General features: G+C 40.8%; 1 protein-coding gene across 5 annotated transcripts in view; it reads right to left on the bottom strand.

Moving 5' to 3' along the window:
- LOC309694127 (A-type potassium channel modulatory protein DPP6-like) overlaps positions 1-17445 on the bottom strand; it is a 99960-nt gene that overhangs the window by 39666 nt on the left and 42849 nt on the right. Inside the window, exon 1 of one of the 5 annotated variants that reach the window (XM_082513924.1) lies at positions 9009-9353. The exons of the other annotated variants lie outside the window; for them this stretch is intronic. Within the exon in view, the coding sequence (XP_082370050.1) occupies positions 9009-9074 (66 nt within the window). The 5' untranslated portion in view covers positions 9075-9353. Of the gene's footprint in view, positions 1-9008; positions 9354-17445 lie in introns of those variants that run through there. 5 annotated transcript variants of the gene reach the window in all.

Genomic DNA, 17445 nt, shown 5'->3' with positions numbered 1-17445 from the left:
GACTGCTGGACGTTTGCCTTCTTCACCGTAAAAATATATAAATTAAAAATGTAAAAAATTAAAACAGCTCAGGTTGAAACGGTTGCCACCATTAAAGTGGTATGTCAATATTTCTGGATGCATAACACCGACCTGACTAAGATCAGATCGATGTTTATTGTGCTACACGGTGGACAACAGAGCCGTCAAAACAGCTGCCACAGCTGTTTAAAACGCCCATTCAACAAAGCCACTGCAACAAGGTGAGCATTAGTAGTGCACTTACTGAGGGTGAGCCTCAAAGCTACTCAACGCTGTAAGAAGCTGTACTGAACATTTACCAATATGAGATGGCCTTTATCTGTCTGAATTTATTAGATGAATGCATTTCCACCTCAGAGCTGTGAAACTTATGTACTGTATTACATAAAGTACATATTTATTCAATGCTGTGGTTTGTAAAGGTGGCGAGCAACAATTTTCAGACAGGCTGTGATTTTTAAATGATGCTTAGTTGCTGATAGTACTGTAATCTGATGTGATCTGCTGCTGCTGTAGCCCAACCCAGTATCATGGCAAAGCATGTAATAGACACGCCAGTCCATCGTGTCCATTTCATGCTTTGCCTCGCCAAAGCATGAAATGGACACCGATGCAGAAATTGCATTACCAGCAGGAGGAGAAAATATATTTAAAGCCAAGAAGTCGCTTGTGGGCAAGGAAGGTATGAAGTACTTTCCAGGGTCCTTAATTGCCAGACACGATTAAGCAATATGACTAACATGTTTTTACATGTACAATTGTGTTAATAATGTCTGTTTAAATGCTTTGCCGTGATTATTTTCATGAAGGTTGCTCGTACTGCAGGCTTGTTATAGCGGCACGATCTCAAGGTTTAACATGTTGTACATTCTGAGATACTTTTCTGCATACCTTGGTTGTAATGAGTCTTTTTTTAGTTGCTATAGCTTTCCTATCAGCTTCAAGCAGTGTGGCCATTTTTCTTTAACCTCTGACCTCTGACTAGGCATTTCCACACAGAGATTTACCGCTCACTGGACATTTTCCCTTTTTCAGACCAGTCGCTGTAAACCCTAGAGATGACTTTGTGGGAAAAATCTCAGCAGATCAGCAGTTTCTGAAATAAATAAACCATAAAACGTTCAAAATCACATTTTTCCTTATTTTCAGGCTCAATTTGAACCTTAACAGGTCTTTTTGGCCTCATCTACATGACTAAATGCATTGAATTGCTGCCATGTGAATGACTGGTTAGATATTTGATATACGACCAGTAGAATATGTATATATAATAAAATGAGGGTATAAACCAGTAAGGACTTGTTTCAGAATAACTAAGTTATTGTCGTTTCTGTTAGGATCATCAGCATGAGCTTCTATGTTGTATACATTTATTTAGTTAAGAGCATTAAGAGCATATATTTTAAAATAGAGCTGCTCTCTCATACAGCCCACTGTTATTAAAGTGTCTCAGCTCTGATTGCTTTAACTGTGCAGAGTGCTTTATCCCTGTTTAAAACGCTCAACGCTTCACCCACCTACTCAACCACAGAACAGAGAGCTCCACTCTATTCACTTACATAAAAATGCATGACAATTATCACCACAGTTTCCAGAAAACAAACCCTACAGAGATATATAGAATCTAACCTTAGATGCATGGTTTCTTTTCCCGGGTGTTCAACGTGTTTCAGAATATAGCAAACTGTAGGAGTTTGCGGGAGATGTTGAGTTTTCTGGAAAGCTCTTAACAAGTGAAAAAGTGCATCTGTGTATAAGTGGAAATCTTGACCTTTAGCAGCATTTCAGATGCAGGCTGGCTCTCTGCATTAGGCCATCTCCTTCTGTTAGTCTGTGTGTGAAGAGCACGCATGCATGCCTTACAGCTGATAACAATAAAAGCTGCATCAATAAATTAGAACTGCAGCCATTTCCACCCTCTTCTCTACAGACACACATCTAAATAAACCCATTCCCATACTGGCATCTCTCAAAAGACAGAAAACCCCAAGAGAGAGGACGCAACAAGAATTTTTCCCGATCTATTTGTTGCTATTTCCATTCTGTTTCGAGACAAAGGGGCTGTAAAAAGAAGGCATCTTTTAAGGTCAAGCTCCCTTTACCCCCCTACCACTCTCTCTCTCTCTCTAATCCTCTCTCCCTCCCACTTTCCCTTTGTCTAAGCATCTCTTTGTCTCTCTGCTCGCTGCTGAAGTGTGAAATGGATCTTTCCTGATCTTTGAGCACCTGGTTTCCAAGGGAACCAAGAGAGCTGTTTGAGTCAGATTTGCAGTGAAGATGGTGCTCGCTGGTACAGTACAGCAGGGACTAATATTACCGCTGACTGCCATGTGGGAAACAAGGGGCTTGAGAAATTAACCTAGGATTTAGGGGAAAAAAGGAAACAAGGGAATGTAGATGTTTGAAACTCAATGTATCCTTTCACTGTAATGTAGTCGCTGTCTCGGGACAGTAAAACTTCAGAGTGAAGCAGTAGCCTTTGGACATAGGGGGAAACTTTTCCTCTGGAACAGCATCAATAAATCATGGCCATTCACGAGTGAGATTAAGAATTCATGCCAGCTGGCTTTTGGCTCATGAATAGTAGGGCACCAGCCTCAATGTGCCCGTCCAGCCTTTGTCCTTTTTGAACTGCAACTCAACTGAAACAAAGGAAAACAACAGGCTGTTTAGATGACATACAGTAACCTGGCTGTGGATGTGATAAGAGAACAGGAGTTAGGCCACTTCTTTAGTATTTAGAACCGGGGCACATAAGTCAGCACACGTAATCAAAACATTAAGAAGAAGCGCGCTCAGTCATGGCCAAAGATAACCAGAGTACTTTTTATACCTCTGAAAACATGATAGCAGTTTTGAGGTAAAGTAGGAAGTTGCAAAAAAATTACAATCATATAATCAGACTAGATACTCATTTGCAACAGTTTTAATACCAACAGTGGCATCTTTGCCTCTTCCAGCTGACACAAAACTTCACACACTGCTCTTCCCCTCGCTGCCAGCCGAACAATAGCACGAAAAACGTGCTGAAGCATCTTAAAAAGCCCAAATCCCTGTCCTCATCAATAAAGCTCCTGTTTCAACAGCAGTACTGAAGTATTAATTGGTCTGTAACGTCAATAAACCGCGTTAACTTAACAGCACACCACAATTATTTGTGTCTAAACTGTTCTCCTAAAGCCCCAGATTGAAGCTGACAAAAGTCTACCCACAAGTAGACAGACAGCAGCAGCCAAAATTAACAACTCTATTTGATCAGCAACAATAATATGCTGCCAAGTCACCAGAAGCAAAGGAAATAAACAGGGCTGTAGCCAAATACATTTGCACCAACCAGTATGGTTATCGGAATCCAGTTTGAAATTCTGGCATCGTGACAATCCTACTCACGAGAATCAAACTGTGGGAGCTATTCTATATAACACAGACAATCAAAGTAGGTGAATTAAAGTAAAAAGGAAGCATGAACTTACATTGAGAGTAAAGTTACTGTATAGAAAAGGAGTGAAGCAAGAGTCTTGGACCGCAATACTCTGAAAACATCTCTCTGTTTGTGCATGACTTTGTGATCCAAAACACTGAAAACATGGAAAATTCTCCTAATTTAACTTTATTATTTGATGGTTATAAAGACAGCAGAGCTGATTAGAGTCCTGGTGTGAAACAGGCCTGTGCAGTCAAAAAATTATTGTCAAATTAATTACTAGCAACTGGAAAAGCTTTTGAATTGTAATAAATTGGTCCTTAGATGTGAAATTAATGATAAGTAGGGCTACGTTACATCTCTGTTAGGAAAATTCTTTGCAATAAAGTCTTTGGGTCGTTTCTCTCGCAGCCACAATTTAACATGTTAAAACTTTTGTATCGTTTCGGTCGCCTTTTGTCGGCACTACAGAAGAATAAAGAAACTCAGCTGGTTAAACTGACAAGCTCTGCTGCACCTTATTCTCTTTTCAGCTTTGTAGACAGCTTTAGCGTTTGTGCTTCTTCACTGATGAGAATCTAATAATATGACTAAGCTACTGTAGCAGAGCTGCAAAAACTTAGCAAACGTCTCCATCTGTAAGATGACCCTCAGCTCGCAAGGCGCTCCAATCCCCAGAGAATGTTTTCAGCAAACGTCCCTGGCTGCTTCACTGATTAATGCTCACCATCTCAGTGCTAACTTTGTCTTTCTACCATTTGGTGCTGATGAATTGATGGTGTACAGCTGGGTGCAGCTGCAGCGTAACTCGAAAGTGGGGGGAGAGTATAACAAACCATAAAATGAGAGAATTTAAAACCGCAAAAAAAACAACATAAAAAGGTTAAATGCCTTTATAGAGATGAGGGAAAAGATCATTGGAGCCATTCTTAGTATAAAAACTTGGACCTGTACAGCTCTGGACCAAAAACTTTTGACCTACTTATTTTCTGTGAGTGGCAGTGGTCGTAGTTGCGATGGCATGGCAGTAGTATTAGCGACACCAATGATATACTGGAGTGGTAAGTGAGAAGAAGACAAGTGCACTGAGTGGTTCTTTCACAACAAGTCAAAACTATATTAAATGATTTATGCTGCTGGCTTTTATGCCATTATCTGTGTTCACCTGGGGATAAATTATTCAGTAACTGATGAGGTACTTTTATTCTTCCGTGGTCTAGACACTTCAGTCTTTGCAGGCAACAGCACTGTGTATGTTGACCGTCTTAAATTATATTACACCCAGCCAGCCACTCATTTAGAAGTAACGTAAGGGCCGCACTTATCTTATTATGAGTGGCAGTCCAGATAAACGATTCTTATCTTTAAGACTCTTTATCTTGCACATAAAGTCAGAAACATGGCTTAAAAACACACATGTTCTGAGATGAAATGCTGTGCAACTATACTCCAAGTTAAACCCCCCAAAAAGCAAATTACGTATCCATCGACTCATCTACAGCTTACAGTAGGCACTAAACAGCAACATTACAGAGAAGTCTTCTCTACTTGACAATCAAAACTGTTGCAGAGATTCAGCAAAAATTACGTAAACAGTGCAAAGTGTGCCAAACAATTTAAAAATAAGGTTCCAGCATTTCTGTTTCTTGTATTTTGGCATAAGAACAACAAGTTTACCTCATTATTTTTGCTCATTTGTGCACTAGTTCTCTCTCCAGGTGGATTTTCTTTCTTGTGAAAATAGAAATGAGACTGAGAAACTTCACCATCTATGAATGTGACAGGTAAATGTGAAGGGAGGCCACAAAGTCAAGTTCATCCTACAGTCCTGGCAGACCCCACATCAGGCCTTCTACACATCCTAGTGTGTGTTATTTAAGACCCCAGGCACACTGGCCTAGAGACCAGCCAAAGATCATTTGGTAAACACCAGTCACAAAGGAAAAGTTGCTCCTTTCTAACTGGAAGTTGTTTGAAGTTGGACGCAGTCGTGAAACTGGTAGCAGATTGCTGCGGTCACCAATAGTCTGCACGGAAGACACGATTTACCTACAAACACTCGCAAACTACTCAGCAAGCGGCAGAGAAACTGAAAAGTGCAAAACAAACTGGAAACACAGACAGTTCCCCTTCAAAGTAAAAGTTGTGCTTTAGCTCTGCAACCAAAACAGTTCAAATGGCTTAATTTTGAATTTTGAAAGCCGTCTCCGTTTCTGATTTGCGTCACACTCAGTGTTTAGTTTACCACCAACCATTTGCCATCCGGTCATCGACAGGTGCCTAAACCAGTGCTGCTCAGGCCTAAGCTGCTTTAGCATGTCGCTGCTTTGTAGTCTCGCTTCTCCTCATTTTGCTGCTTTTGATTTACTTGAAGTCACTGAAGCCTTCTGTGGCCTTTATAAAGACCTTGTTGCTACACTGCCAGCTTCTTCCTCACTACATGCACACTAGAGATCCCAGAAATGAGCCAAATTTTGAAAAATGATTGCAGGCAATGATTTAATTCAATTTTATTATAGCACTAAATCACAACAACAGTCGCCTCAAAGCACTTTTATTGTAACATTACAGAGAAAACACCAACAATCATCGGACCCCTTATGAACAAACACTTGGCGACAGTGGGGAGAAAAAACCCTCCTTTTTAACAGGAAGAAATATCCAGCAGAACCAGGCTCAGGGACAGGTGGCCATCTGCTGTGACCAGTTGGGAGTGAGCGGGAAACTTTAATGTTTCCCCAGAACTAAAAACTACATCAAGGTAAAGAGGCTTACAGTGTTGCTATGATTGAAGGTGCACTGATTTCCTGGGTGACCCATCCTCATGTTAATAGTCTGGAAAAAAAATTCACAAGACAGATGGGGAGGAAATCCAGTCTGCAAAGAATAAATAATTTCTGTACGCCTCAACGATAAGAAGACGCCTTGGGACAAAGTGGGAAATGGGCGTTGTTTTCAGGCGCACAGAAAAAAAACAAAAGCAGAGATATAAAAAAGTATATTCTCGTCTGCGTGTGCCTCTTCATTTGTTTTTGTTGGAATGGATAACAGAAACTGGGGAGGAGATGAGAAAAGTAAAAATGATAAAGCATTAAAACTCCCCGACTCTATCCACTAGGGACGAGGGGAAGATGGAGGTTAAGATGGGTTTTTTGAGAGGACTCAAATCGCTGCCTGCCTCTGAACAAAACTGGCTCGGCTATCTTTCAATCATCAGAAGAACTGTTGCACACAACAGCATGACTGAAGTGGAATCACTGGAGAACAGATCAGCTGGAAGTGCCCCTTGCTGTTTTTAAAATCCCCCTTTTTCAAATTGAATGCTTTCTCTCTAAATATGCTCCTGAAAATTAAATCCATTTTCAGTTAAGAGGAAAAAGGGGACAGCTCGTCTTCTTTCAGAATAATTACCTGCAGAAAAATAAGGACCTAATATGATAAGGAATCAGGAAAAAATAAAATCTGCAGCATTGAAATTTCATTTGATGACGCTTGTGTACCCATTTAATTCACCTGGTAACAGGTTCTCTTTTTTCCCCTGCACTTCACCTTTGATCCCCCCCCCCCCACCCCCCTGTCTGAATGGGTACTTGTGGTTTAAATTACAGCCCTGCTACCTTGAACAAGACAATAACCAATAGCATTGAACAACAGCAAGTACAGTAATGGAGGAGGCATGAAACAAAAAAAATATTGTGCAGTGGCAAATTTGTGCGGCGCCTTCAAACCATCATGATAATCAATGATGCGAGAGTGTTGCAGTGGTGCTCAACAAAAGAGAGCAATAATCACGGCGTGTCAGATAAAGAGCATGTAGGTACATTTCCTGGGCGTGTAACAACTTTCCTAATGAGGGCAGCTTTTGTTTTTTTGGTTTTTTTAAAGAGAGAGAAAAAGTTTCCCTCTATTCCCCTATACAAGTTGTATTAAGTCTGTATGGATGCAGTGCACTGCCTGCATTACAGACAGTGTTCAAATCTCAGATGTGTTTGCTCCCTGCACGCTACTTCCTCTGCTATGACATCTTTATCTCTCTGCCTCTGTCTCCGCACCATTAAAGAGCAGACACAAAGGCGGGCATTCGCATTTGAAGCTGATATTTCCAACGAGCAAGGTCACTGTTGGAGCTACACAGTCAGCGTTATATTTTCCAAGCTTCCCATCCAAGCAGGAAGTATGCTGCCTGCTGTTGTCTCGTGCAAAGTGTTTTGCACAGAGAAACAAAGCAAGTCGAGGCCGGTCGCATATAGAAATCGCTGGATGGGAATAAAGACATACCGCTCCTTTCTTCAACAAAAGTGAAACGTTTGCGCTTGTGCGTGTGATAGCTGTGTATTATGTGAGTTGCAGTGATGTGCAGATGAGCCCATGTGCCTTTCGCTTTCCGAGCTCTCCTTTTTTCACGTCTGAGGCCCGACTTCCTCTCAACCTTCAAAAGAGCTCACACGCTCTCTCTGTCTCTTTCTTATTTAAAAAAAAATTGATCTGATTTCACGGTTAAAGATCTGCTGTACCGCTGTCGACTCCGCACTCTCACTTTTATAAATGTATGAATGCGACGCAAAAATAAACACTTTACACCTAAAATATTCAAAGGTGCTGTGACTGCACTGGAGAGACGAGAAAAGAAACTTCATGCAAGTTGAGGCACAGGAAGCAGTCAGATGAGTTCCACTTTTACAGATGCTACACTTCATTACGCGCTGACCAGTCAGCAGTCACAGTGAATAACCCTCATCACCTTAGTGAAATTAACCTTTATTATGAGTCTTGTGTATTCAGTGCTGCATTTGAGCCAAAAAAAAAACAATGAACAGCTGTTATGCAACTAGTTTTATTGTCGACATGTTTCTGCTCCATAGGCCAAACGAGCTGATTTTGGTGAAGCACTTTTCAACCTAAATTATGCCATCAATGCCAGAAGCTCAGTTATGTAAACTCACAAGTAGTGTGTGTGTGTGTTTGTGCCATTACATCACCTCACAGTGTTCCCTATAGCCTCATACTGAGCACAATTTAATCTGAATTAGTTAACAGAACACAGAGCAATTAACGCCCACTCTCTGGCATTCTGTTTCTTTCCATTTTTTTCTCCGGCACACACAGTTGCTCACATGCAAAATGCATGATTTTGTCAACTGAACACCCCCCTCTACAGACACACACACAAACACAACCAAACATTCCTAAAAACTCTGTGCTGTCACCAGAAGCTGTCAAACTGTTAATGAAAACAGGACACCAACAGGTTCCATTATAGAAGCTACACCTGTGGGCTGAGGTTTCAATAGGAGCTCATTCAATATTTAGGCAGAAGTTTAGAAGGAGGCAGCATACATTCAAACTGCAGCACTCAAAAGCTTTTCCAGCTGCTGATTCGTGAGTCAAACACACAGAAACACACATACACGCAGACAGATAACATGCAATCTAATAGAAAGCCAGGCTGTTTCGAATATGTTTCTTTGATTTTCGTGAAGAAAAAAAATAACTGTTTGCGCCTCCGCTGCTTCCGAAAGATAAGGAGCGGAACAATTAGGAGTCAGCTCCCCTGAAGACCTACCTGATCCTGCTGCTGATGCTGAGCCACTTTCCCCGGCCCGTTAGCGGCGTCTTTTGCCGAAGTCATGACGCCAAATCAAGAAGAAAAAGGGGAGAGAAGAGCCGCGCACACGTCCGCTGCTGACAGGTGCAGAAAAAATGAAGCGGAGAAAAGAGGGGGAGCACACCGAGAGAGAGAGAGAGAGAGAGAGAGGGAGGGAGAGGGAGAGAGGGAGAATGCGCGTAAAGTGTTCGAGGCTATCCACGAGTGATTTGCTAGAATAACGCAGAGATACCGTGGGTGCAGACGGCGCAAAGTTCAGCAGCTGACGTGCAGAAATCTGTGGACCGCTGCCATGTGGGAGGTTCGGTTTACCTCGGAGCGGGAGTGGTGTCATCCACGACAGCTGGATGTGCTTAAAAAATGTAAAAAAGAAAAAAAGAAAAAGAAAAAACCTACATGATTCTTTTCAGTTAATTAGACTCGGCGCTACTTGCGGGTCTCTTATTTGAAGAAATTGTCAATTTAGAGGAAATGTCAGGTTAACCAAAATAAAAACCAAAAAAGGTCAAATTGACTTCTTTGCAGAACTTAGCACCACCAGGCTGGACCTCTCTGCAGTGGAAACGGAAACAACCGAGCTATGCCGCCAGCTGCTGTGCCAAAAAGTGATTTCCGGTATTTGCCAACATATAATTGTCGGTATTTAACGGGATGTAAATGATTAATTGGATTAAAATCTGTGAAACGTGTCAAAATATATCTCTCGTGAATGACATCAAGTCATTTTAAGGCAGAAAGAACATTTCTGTCAGAGGTAGAAGCTGCAATCAGTTTTTTAATATCTTTTATTTATGCATGTAAAACTCTCGATGACATTTTGCAAGAGAGATCGGGCCAAGAAGGCAGCAGAAATTGCAGTAAACAAAAAATAAATAAATATATATATATATGTGTGTGTGTGTGTGTGTGTGTGTGTGTGTGTGTGTGTGTGTGTGTATTTTAAGTGGCCAAAAAGGGCTGGATTTATTAAAATGTGGACATCAACAACATAACCCCCCCTCCCCCTGCAAAACAGGTCATTTCTGAATTTGTGAATCCGGTTGACTGCAGACTATTTATTCGTATAAGGAAATGTATTAGACAATAAAAACACACAAAAACACTGCACTGCTCCTTTTCTTTCCTTGCAGAATGTAGAGGGGAGCTCAAGGTTTTGTCCTTCCACCTGGGCCTATATTTAGTCTTACCAGACTCCTCTGTGCTCAGCTCTGAGCTTGCAGCAACTGATAATATGGAGACCTGTCAGCTTGTATCACATCACTGCGGGCACTCATTATTACTGGCAAGTTCATTATACAGGAAATGGAAACAAGAATCAATGCGAGAAGAACAAAATACTTTCAGTTATAAGCGTGGACTCTTTTCAGATAGGATTGGTGTTCCTATCTTACTAAAGCTTGAATACACTCATGGCTGTTAATGCTATCTACATTGCAGTTTAGGGAATGGATTTGCATAGAGCGTCTATAGCCATAAAAATCATATTCGCTCCAGTGTACTGCCACCGCTGCTGTACTGTCTGCCAATAAAACAAAGGCTTGCTGCTGGCCTCGCTCTTGAGAAGCAGTGTTATATCGTCCTCCCACATCGAGCAGAAATAGTCTCGGTTCCTGACAAAACATTGTTTATACTGTAACTTTCTCACCGTGCGCCACATCTCTGCGAGCACACACAATCCACATTCTTGTTAGCACAGCTTGTCTGCCTATTTGTGCCGCACACATGAAAACACACACAGCCGCGCACACGCACGCACGCAGGGCGCTCTCGTGCTGGAGAGACAGTTTCTTCTAAAGTCATGCACAGTCTGTGCAGGCCTCTTGGCCTTTTGAACCGATCATCTGCTGGGGGGAAAGGAACTGAACAATCCCAGTAAAAGAGAAACACACACCAAAAAAGTCAGCGATACGAGTCACTGACACAGCCTGCGTACGAGAATGAGGGAAAGATTCTCTAGTTGATATAATGTTTTCATCAGCGGACTTGTTGCAGCCCTAAGGGCTAATTATTGCTTGTTTACAAGCGAGGAAATGGCATGTTATCTTTCTGCAATCTGTGCATCAATACATTAACAAGAATGAGCAGAGCAAACTCTAAAGATCAAGGTAAACATGCAAAGTTTCAAAAGCATATAAAATCATAATATTAATACTTATTGTCGACTGCTTTTGCTAAGGTAACCATTAAGAAATACACCATGCATTCAGGGATATTCTACACTTAGATCTGTTTTGCTTACTTGGAAATTTGGGGAATTTGGGAATTTGTGTGTTGGCTGTGAGATCAGGAAAAAATGCAACAGTACTGATTACACTTGAAGGAGTCTCGTGCTCAGCTGGAGAATTTCTTCAGATCTTTGGACTAAAATCTTCAAGGATTCACTTAATCCAAATATCTGGGCCCTGAGAATCATCATATTCACTGTTAAAAATCATGCTGTGTATGAGGTACCACAACAGAAATAACTATGAGGTTTAATACTTCACAAATAATTATTTCTGCATGCCAAATGATGGCACTGAGCGCACTGGGCGTTCTTCTTCTTCTTCACTCACTATGCATTTACACGCCACTCTGCATTTAATCATTAGTTATTACTAATGTCATGTGCTCTTCCACAGCGTGTCTTTTATCCTGCCTTGGCAGATGGCTGCCCCTACCTGAGACTGGTTCTTGAGAGATTTCTTCCTGTTTAAAGGGAGTTTTTCCTTCCCACTGTCGCCAAGTGTTTGCTCAAAGGGGGTTGTTTGATTATTGGGGTTTTTTCTCTGTTATTAGGTCTTTATCTTACCTTAAAGCATCTTAAAGGGAATGTTGTTGTGATATCTTAGATCTGTCTGCTGGTCACAGTTTACTCCTCTGTGTATTTCAAGAGTTTCGACTATAAGCTGGGATCACCGATAACTATTGTATTTATCAACAAAATTAATTCCTTGGTCATGTTTACTTAAATCTTCTACACAGTGAGGGTTGTTTTTTTTGAGTAAGCTCAGATCTGTGCATCACTGTGTCAGTAAAAACCATCCAGTCTGCAGCAACAGAAAAATTTAAAGCAGATAAATGGACCAGCTATAGAGAATGTAAAATGCTACCTGCCCAAAGTGAAGATGGAAAAATGGAAGAAATTAAACACGCTGAAGCAAGTGTAGAGACAAAGTGGATGGACACAATGATAAATTTTCACAGTGCTGCAAAATGAAGCTCAGATCTTTCTGGCTGGATGATGGGACTAAACACAGATAGTACCAAACACAGCATTTTGGTCCTGCTGTCATCGCACAGCGCCTCACACGGCCCGAGGGAGCCGCACAACCAGCTCACTGCCAAGAATGGTTTCAGCACCACGGCCGTGGACAGCTCCACTGACACAAGAGCGGAAAGCCTGTTTACGATTTAATCCTCAGTGTGTGACCGTCTCTGTCCTGCCTTTATTATCTGTTTTCACTCACAGGCTTTCCACAGCTGCTCAGTGAAAAGATCAGGTGGAAGAGGAAGGGGAAGCAATTTCCTAACAATTAGCTGCACTAAATTTTTAAAAGTTTTTAGCAGACGCGAGAAGCAACAGGAAACAATTTACAAGATAAACAGCGTTAAACGCAGAGTGCTCATCCGACCAGCAGAGCTCTAACAAACAAGAAATGAGACTCAAACGCGGTGAAGGCTATGGCGATTGATCACAACACATTCGATGAAACAACACAGGATCAGGTTTAATTGGAGAAACCAAACAACGTGGAGCCATTTAGGGTCAGAGCTTTTTTAAAAACAAGGCTCACCTATTAGTCAGTTTCTATTAGTTAACTGACATTAAATCCATTCATATTTTACTCATTTAGCAGTTACTCATATAGGCTGCACTTTGTCTACAATAGCCCTTCAAAAAGCTCCAAGCAGTAAATGCATCTTTGCTTATATTACTGGCAGAGCTTTCCTTTTCTTTCTACAAGACCCACAAAGTGCCATTCATTTAACAGTCAATAAACGCTGTGAAAGCCTTCAACTGCATGCTAGTGCCCCCCAGTGATCACTACTTGTCCAACACCTTAAAGACTAATCAATATTGAGGATTTTTTCACAGAAATTGTGCTTATTATATTAAAAACTGTAGTTTAGAGAGGAAGAAAGTATGTTGCATGGGATTTTGGAGAGTTAATAAAGTGCTTGTCCACCTCTGCCAATGAGCACAGCCATCAGCCTGTCACTTAAGACCGAAGAGAACAGGAAGAAGAGCAAGAGATGAGTCCGCCTAGCAAAGGCCAGGGCAGTTTTGTTGGATAAACGATCATTATCAGCTGAACTCTCTCCGCAGGCCAAGCAGCACAGCAGAAAGCCTGAAAAGGCCACAGCCATAGAAAAAAGGCAGAAAACCATTATCTACCATGTGTTTGCATAAATGCATCCCCAAGGGGTTTTTGTTCTAGTGCAAAGAAAGCACAGCAGCACTATGTTGATGAACAGGGGACACACACAATAACACGAACATCTGCGTAATCTAACGCAAAACAACACAACAGCTTTGCAACAAAACACAGCCTCTGCAAATCTAAACATTTAGTGTAAAGTGTTTCAGAGAGGAGCAAACTCAGAGGCTGATGTACTTTTTCTAGCTGCTGTAGTGTTATTAATGTTTCATACTCATGTTTTACCAGCTTGATATTGTAACCGATATTGTTTTCATCCAGAGAGCTTGCACCTGTCATCACTACAAAATGTGCTCCTGGAGATTCTCAGAGTACCGGGAACCTCCACAAATTGAGTTATGGCAGGTGTATCTCAGCCTATCTGTCTGTATTCAGATGTTGTCAACATTATAACATGGAAACTGTGCAAGATGAACTCCTGAAACTTTACAGCTGAGATCAAAAAACCGTCATTTGAATCTCAGCCAGTTGCAGCGTGAGCGTATTTTCTGTATACGATGATGGAAGATTTTTAGGATTCTGCTCTTTGTCTATGTTAAGCTGACCTGGTTGAATGGAAGGCTCCATCACATCATGCTTTGTCTTTATGCTATCTTCTATTACAAGATATTACACTTGTCTGCACACTTTTACATGTAATGTTCTGATTATATCCTGTGACCACGGGAGGTAGATAAGCTGTTTCTGGTTATTATTTCATGCAGACTGCTGTTGCAAAATGAATTAAAATCTTTTTTTTAAAATGTTGTGGAAATTTGAAATAAACTGATGTACACAAACAGGCTGTAAAACTACAATACAGAGCGCAACAGCAGGCTGCAGGGCTTTTTGCAAAGAATAATAAAAGAATAAGGATAAGATATCTACGTGCCATTCTCACAGGATACAATAATCACAGGAGCATAAAATGCAAAAGATAACATTTTGAGATCTGTTTGTCTTGTAAAAGAGGATTAGCATGTCACTGTGGCCAAGATGTAAAATTTCCATTAAACTTGTATTACAAAGAAAAATGTTATTGTCTGACAAACATGTTTCAGCTTGTGGCCCGTGCAGCTTTTACTTGTATATTTGTGCTGAATATAGTAAAAAAAAAAAGTATTTAGCCTATTTTAGACTTAATAGGAGAGACCTCTCAGCAGAGCTATACCCACCACTTTTTTTCCTGAGACAATTCAGGGATTTTAAAAATCACAGAACGATAAATGAAACAGAAATTCCACAATGAGCTTGTTCTGAGCAGGCATTTGTTTGTGTGCCATAAACACAGAATATACTTTAATAATTTTGTTGTACATGTAGAATGACAATAAAGTGCTATTTTATTCTATAGAAGAAGATAAAGAAGACATTTATCTTCAACCTCTGCCCTGCTATGACATGTCAGCCGGTGTCCCTGCCTGTTTACTGTTACAATCTTTTTTCTCCTCTGGGACAATAAAGGCTTTCTAAATCTAGTTAACGCATGAAAAATAGAAAGATTATAATGTAGTTTTTGTGAGTACATTTACAAAGCGACTCACTTTAAAACAAAAAACTGTAGACAAGAATTTATAGGAGTCGTTATAATGAAAACCAACGAGGAGCATAAAAAAATAACAATGAAATAAGATAGAGAGCTTCTTTTTACTTCATGGAAAGCCTTCAGGAAGTTTTATGCAGCAACCCAAAAAAGACTGAGTTGACTTAGAAAATGCAAAAGCAAAGACAGGCTGAAAAATCCCGGGCACCTAAGGTAAAGACCTGAGTGATTTGAACAGCAGGGAGAGCGCAGATATCAAACTGCGGCTCACAAGACAGCAATATATCAGCAATCTTACTCTTTGTGATTTTAAAAAGCCTTAAAAGCAAAAGTTTTAAATCGAGTGTAGAACTTTGAGTGCAATGATGCACAAATGGGAATGGTACGATCTGATTCCCAACTGCGTGTTTAAATCCCTGAGACAGCTGGAGCTGAAGGCAAGTAATTTACTTATAGTTAATGGAGATGAGGAGAATTACAGCGTCCCAAACGAGAAGAAATAAAGTCGTGGTGTATCTTATCAAGTGTAAGCTGGTCTCCTTAACTAAAGGAAAATATGGTTATAATTCGAAAGATTTTGGCTTGATTTTGGGTATCTTGTCTGAAGGGGAGAGGAATGTCTAAAGGGGACTTCAGGAATATATATAAAAAAAAAAAAAATTATTGTTTGCCACCATCTATTCAATGAAAACAAAACTTTTTGAACCGTATGTTTTAATCTGCTCATTATGCGCATTTCCAGTAAAACCCCATCAATCAGTGAGGGCGGCTGATTTAGGAACAAGCTGTTTCCACTCAGCTGACCTGCCAGCTGCCAGCATGCCCGGCTCAATCATCAGTCATGCCCCCAACGCCCTCCGGCCTGCCGTGACTCCTTCAGCTGTCCAACTGGCAGCACACCTGCCTCGCTTACTGTAAATACTGCTGTCCGCATCACAGTTCCTGCCTGCCATGCAGCAGCCACAAATCACAGGTTAAGGATAGAGATGCCGTGCGGGCAGCAGTTCATCACGGATCGTTACTGTACTTAAGGGTCATCAATTCAGTCCTGAGAAAACACGCCTCCATACAGAGTGATGAAAGGCACAGAAGTTTTCAGACTGTAGGCACAGGCAGTTTTTCACTGTCTGGACATTACAGAGTGGTAATTAACAAGTCTTCAAGTCTTTAATCAGATTCATTATTGGTCTTTTACCAAGAGAGGGCTTTCTGGGGGAAACAATTAATCTACTATTGTCTTGTCTTGAATTGGTTGGAGACATTAAAACACACAGGGAGAGAAAAAATTACATTAACTTTGAATGATTCCTTAGCCTCTGGACCTAATTCTTTGACCCTCATCAATACTTGATTGTTTTTCTGAGAAGGCTACCCCTCCAATAAACTCACTTGTTAACTTATGACAACAGCATCATTTGGTTCGCATTACTCCCTGACACTGAGCCTGTGGTGGTTTTTTAAACAAATATATTACGTGTTTAGCATTTTTAAAGCTGGAAACTTTCAAAGTTTTCATAATGTGCAGTCCTCTGCAGCAAGTTAAATTTGAAATGGCTATATTATAAATAGTATTAGTTTATTACCTATTACTTGCGTTTGCTTTTGCAAGCTGACCTCTTGTTTTTTCCCCCTTATTGGCTGCTGGCATTTACACCAAATCCAATAAAGCATTAACGAGGTCAGCGCATCCTCCCACCACCTTGCTGATTCCTGTTGAATGCTGAAAACGTCAAGTTTTAGATTATGCAGAGAGCGCCTCCAAGACAGTTTCAGGTGAGACAATACTGTAAAAACAACCACTCGGGTCAATTTTGAGAAGCTTCCGGACCATGTTTCTCGTAAGAAGTGTCTTTTTGACATGAATTCAAACAGGTGAGTGTTTAATGAGTGGTTGTATCATTTGCATATGTGATGTTAAAATTTCAGAAAACTTGTTATACAAGAAATAATTGTCTTAATGTAAACAGTTGCTAGGAAACTGAAATTTGCAATGCATATAACATTTGTTTTTTCATACCCCGAGTCAGAAATGTCATAACACTGTGTCAGGCAGGAATGCAGGACTCCCAGGCAGGACTAAAGTCAAAAACACAGTTTTGGTGCTGCATTCAAAATGCAAAACTAAAACTAGGAAGAAACTGAGATATTACAAAACTATGAAACACTGAATGGCCAGAACACACAGCCAGAGGATGAGGGAGATCGTGAGAATGACAGAAGGGGACACAGACATATATACAGAATAGGGAATCAGTGAAGAGAGGAAACACCCGGGGAACACAGCTGAACACAGTCTGACTGATGAGGCAGGGGAAGCAGAAGAGAACATAATGCAGACAGGATGAAGGACTGACAAAATAAGAGACACACACTAAGACTCAAGCTGACTACATACAGAGCGCAAGGGCAAGAGCACAGAGAAATCAGATAGACACATAGAGACATGACTGGG

This window comes from Aulonocara stuartgranti, assembly GCF_965226115.1.
Source record: "Aulonocara stuartgranti genome assembly, chromosome: 18".
NCBI lineage: Eukaryota > Metazoa > Chordata > Actinopteri > Cichliformes > Cichlidae > Aulonocara > Aulonocara stuartgranti.
The sequence above is the reverse complement of the archived record's forward strand: the minus strand, read 5'-3'. Positions and strand labels throughout refer to the sequence as shown.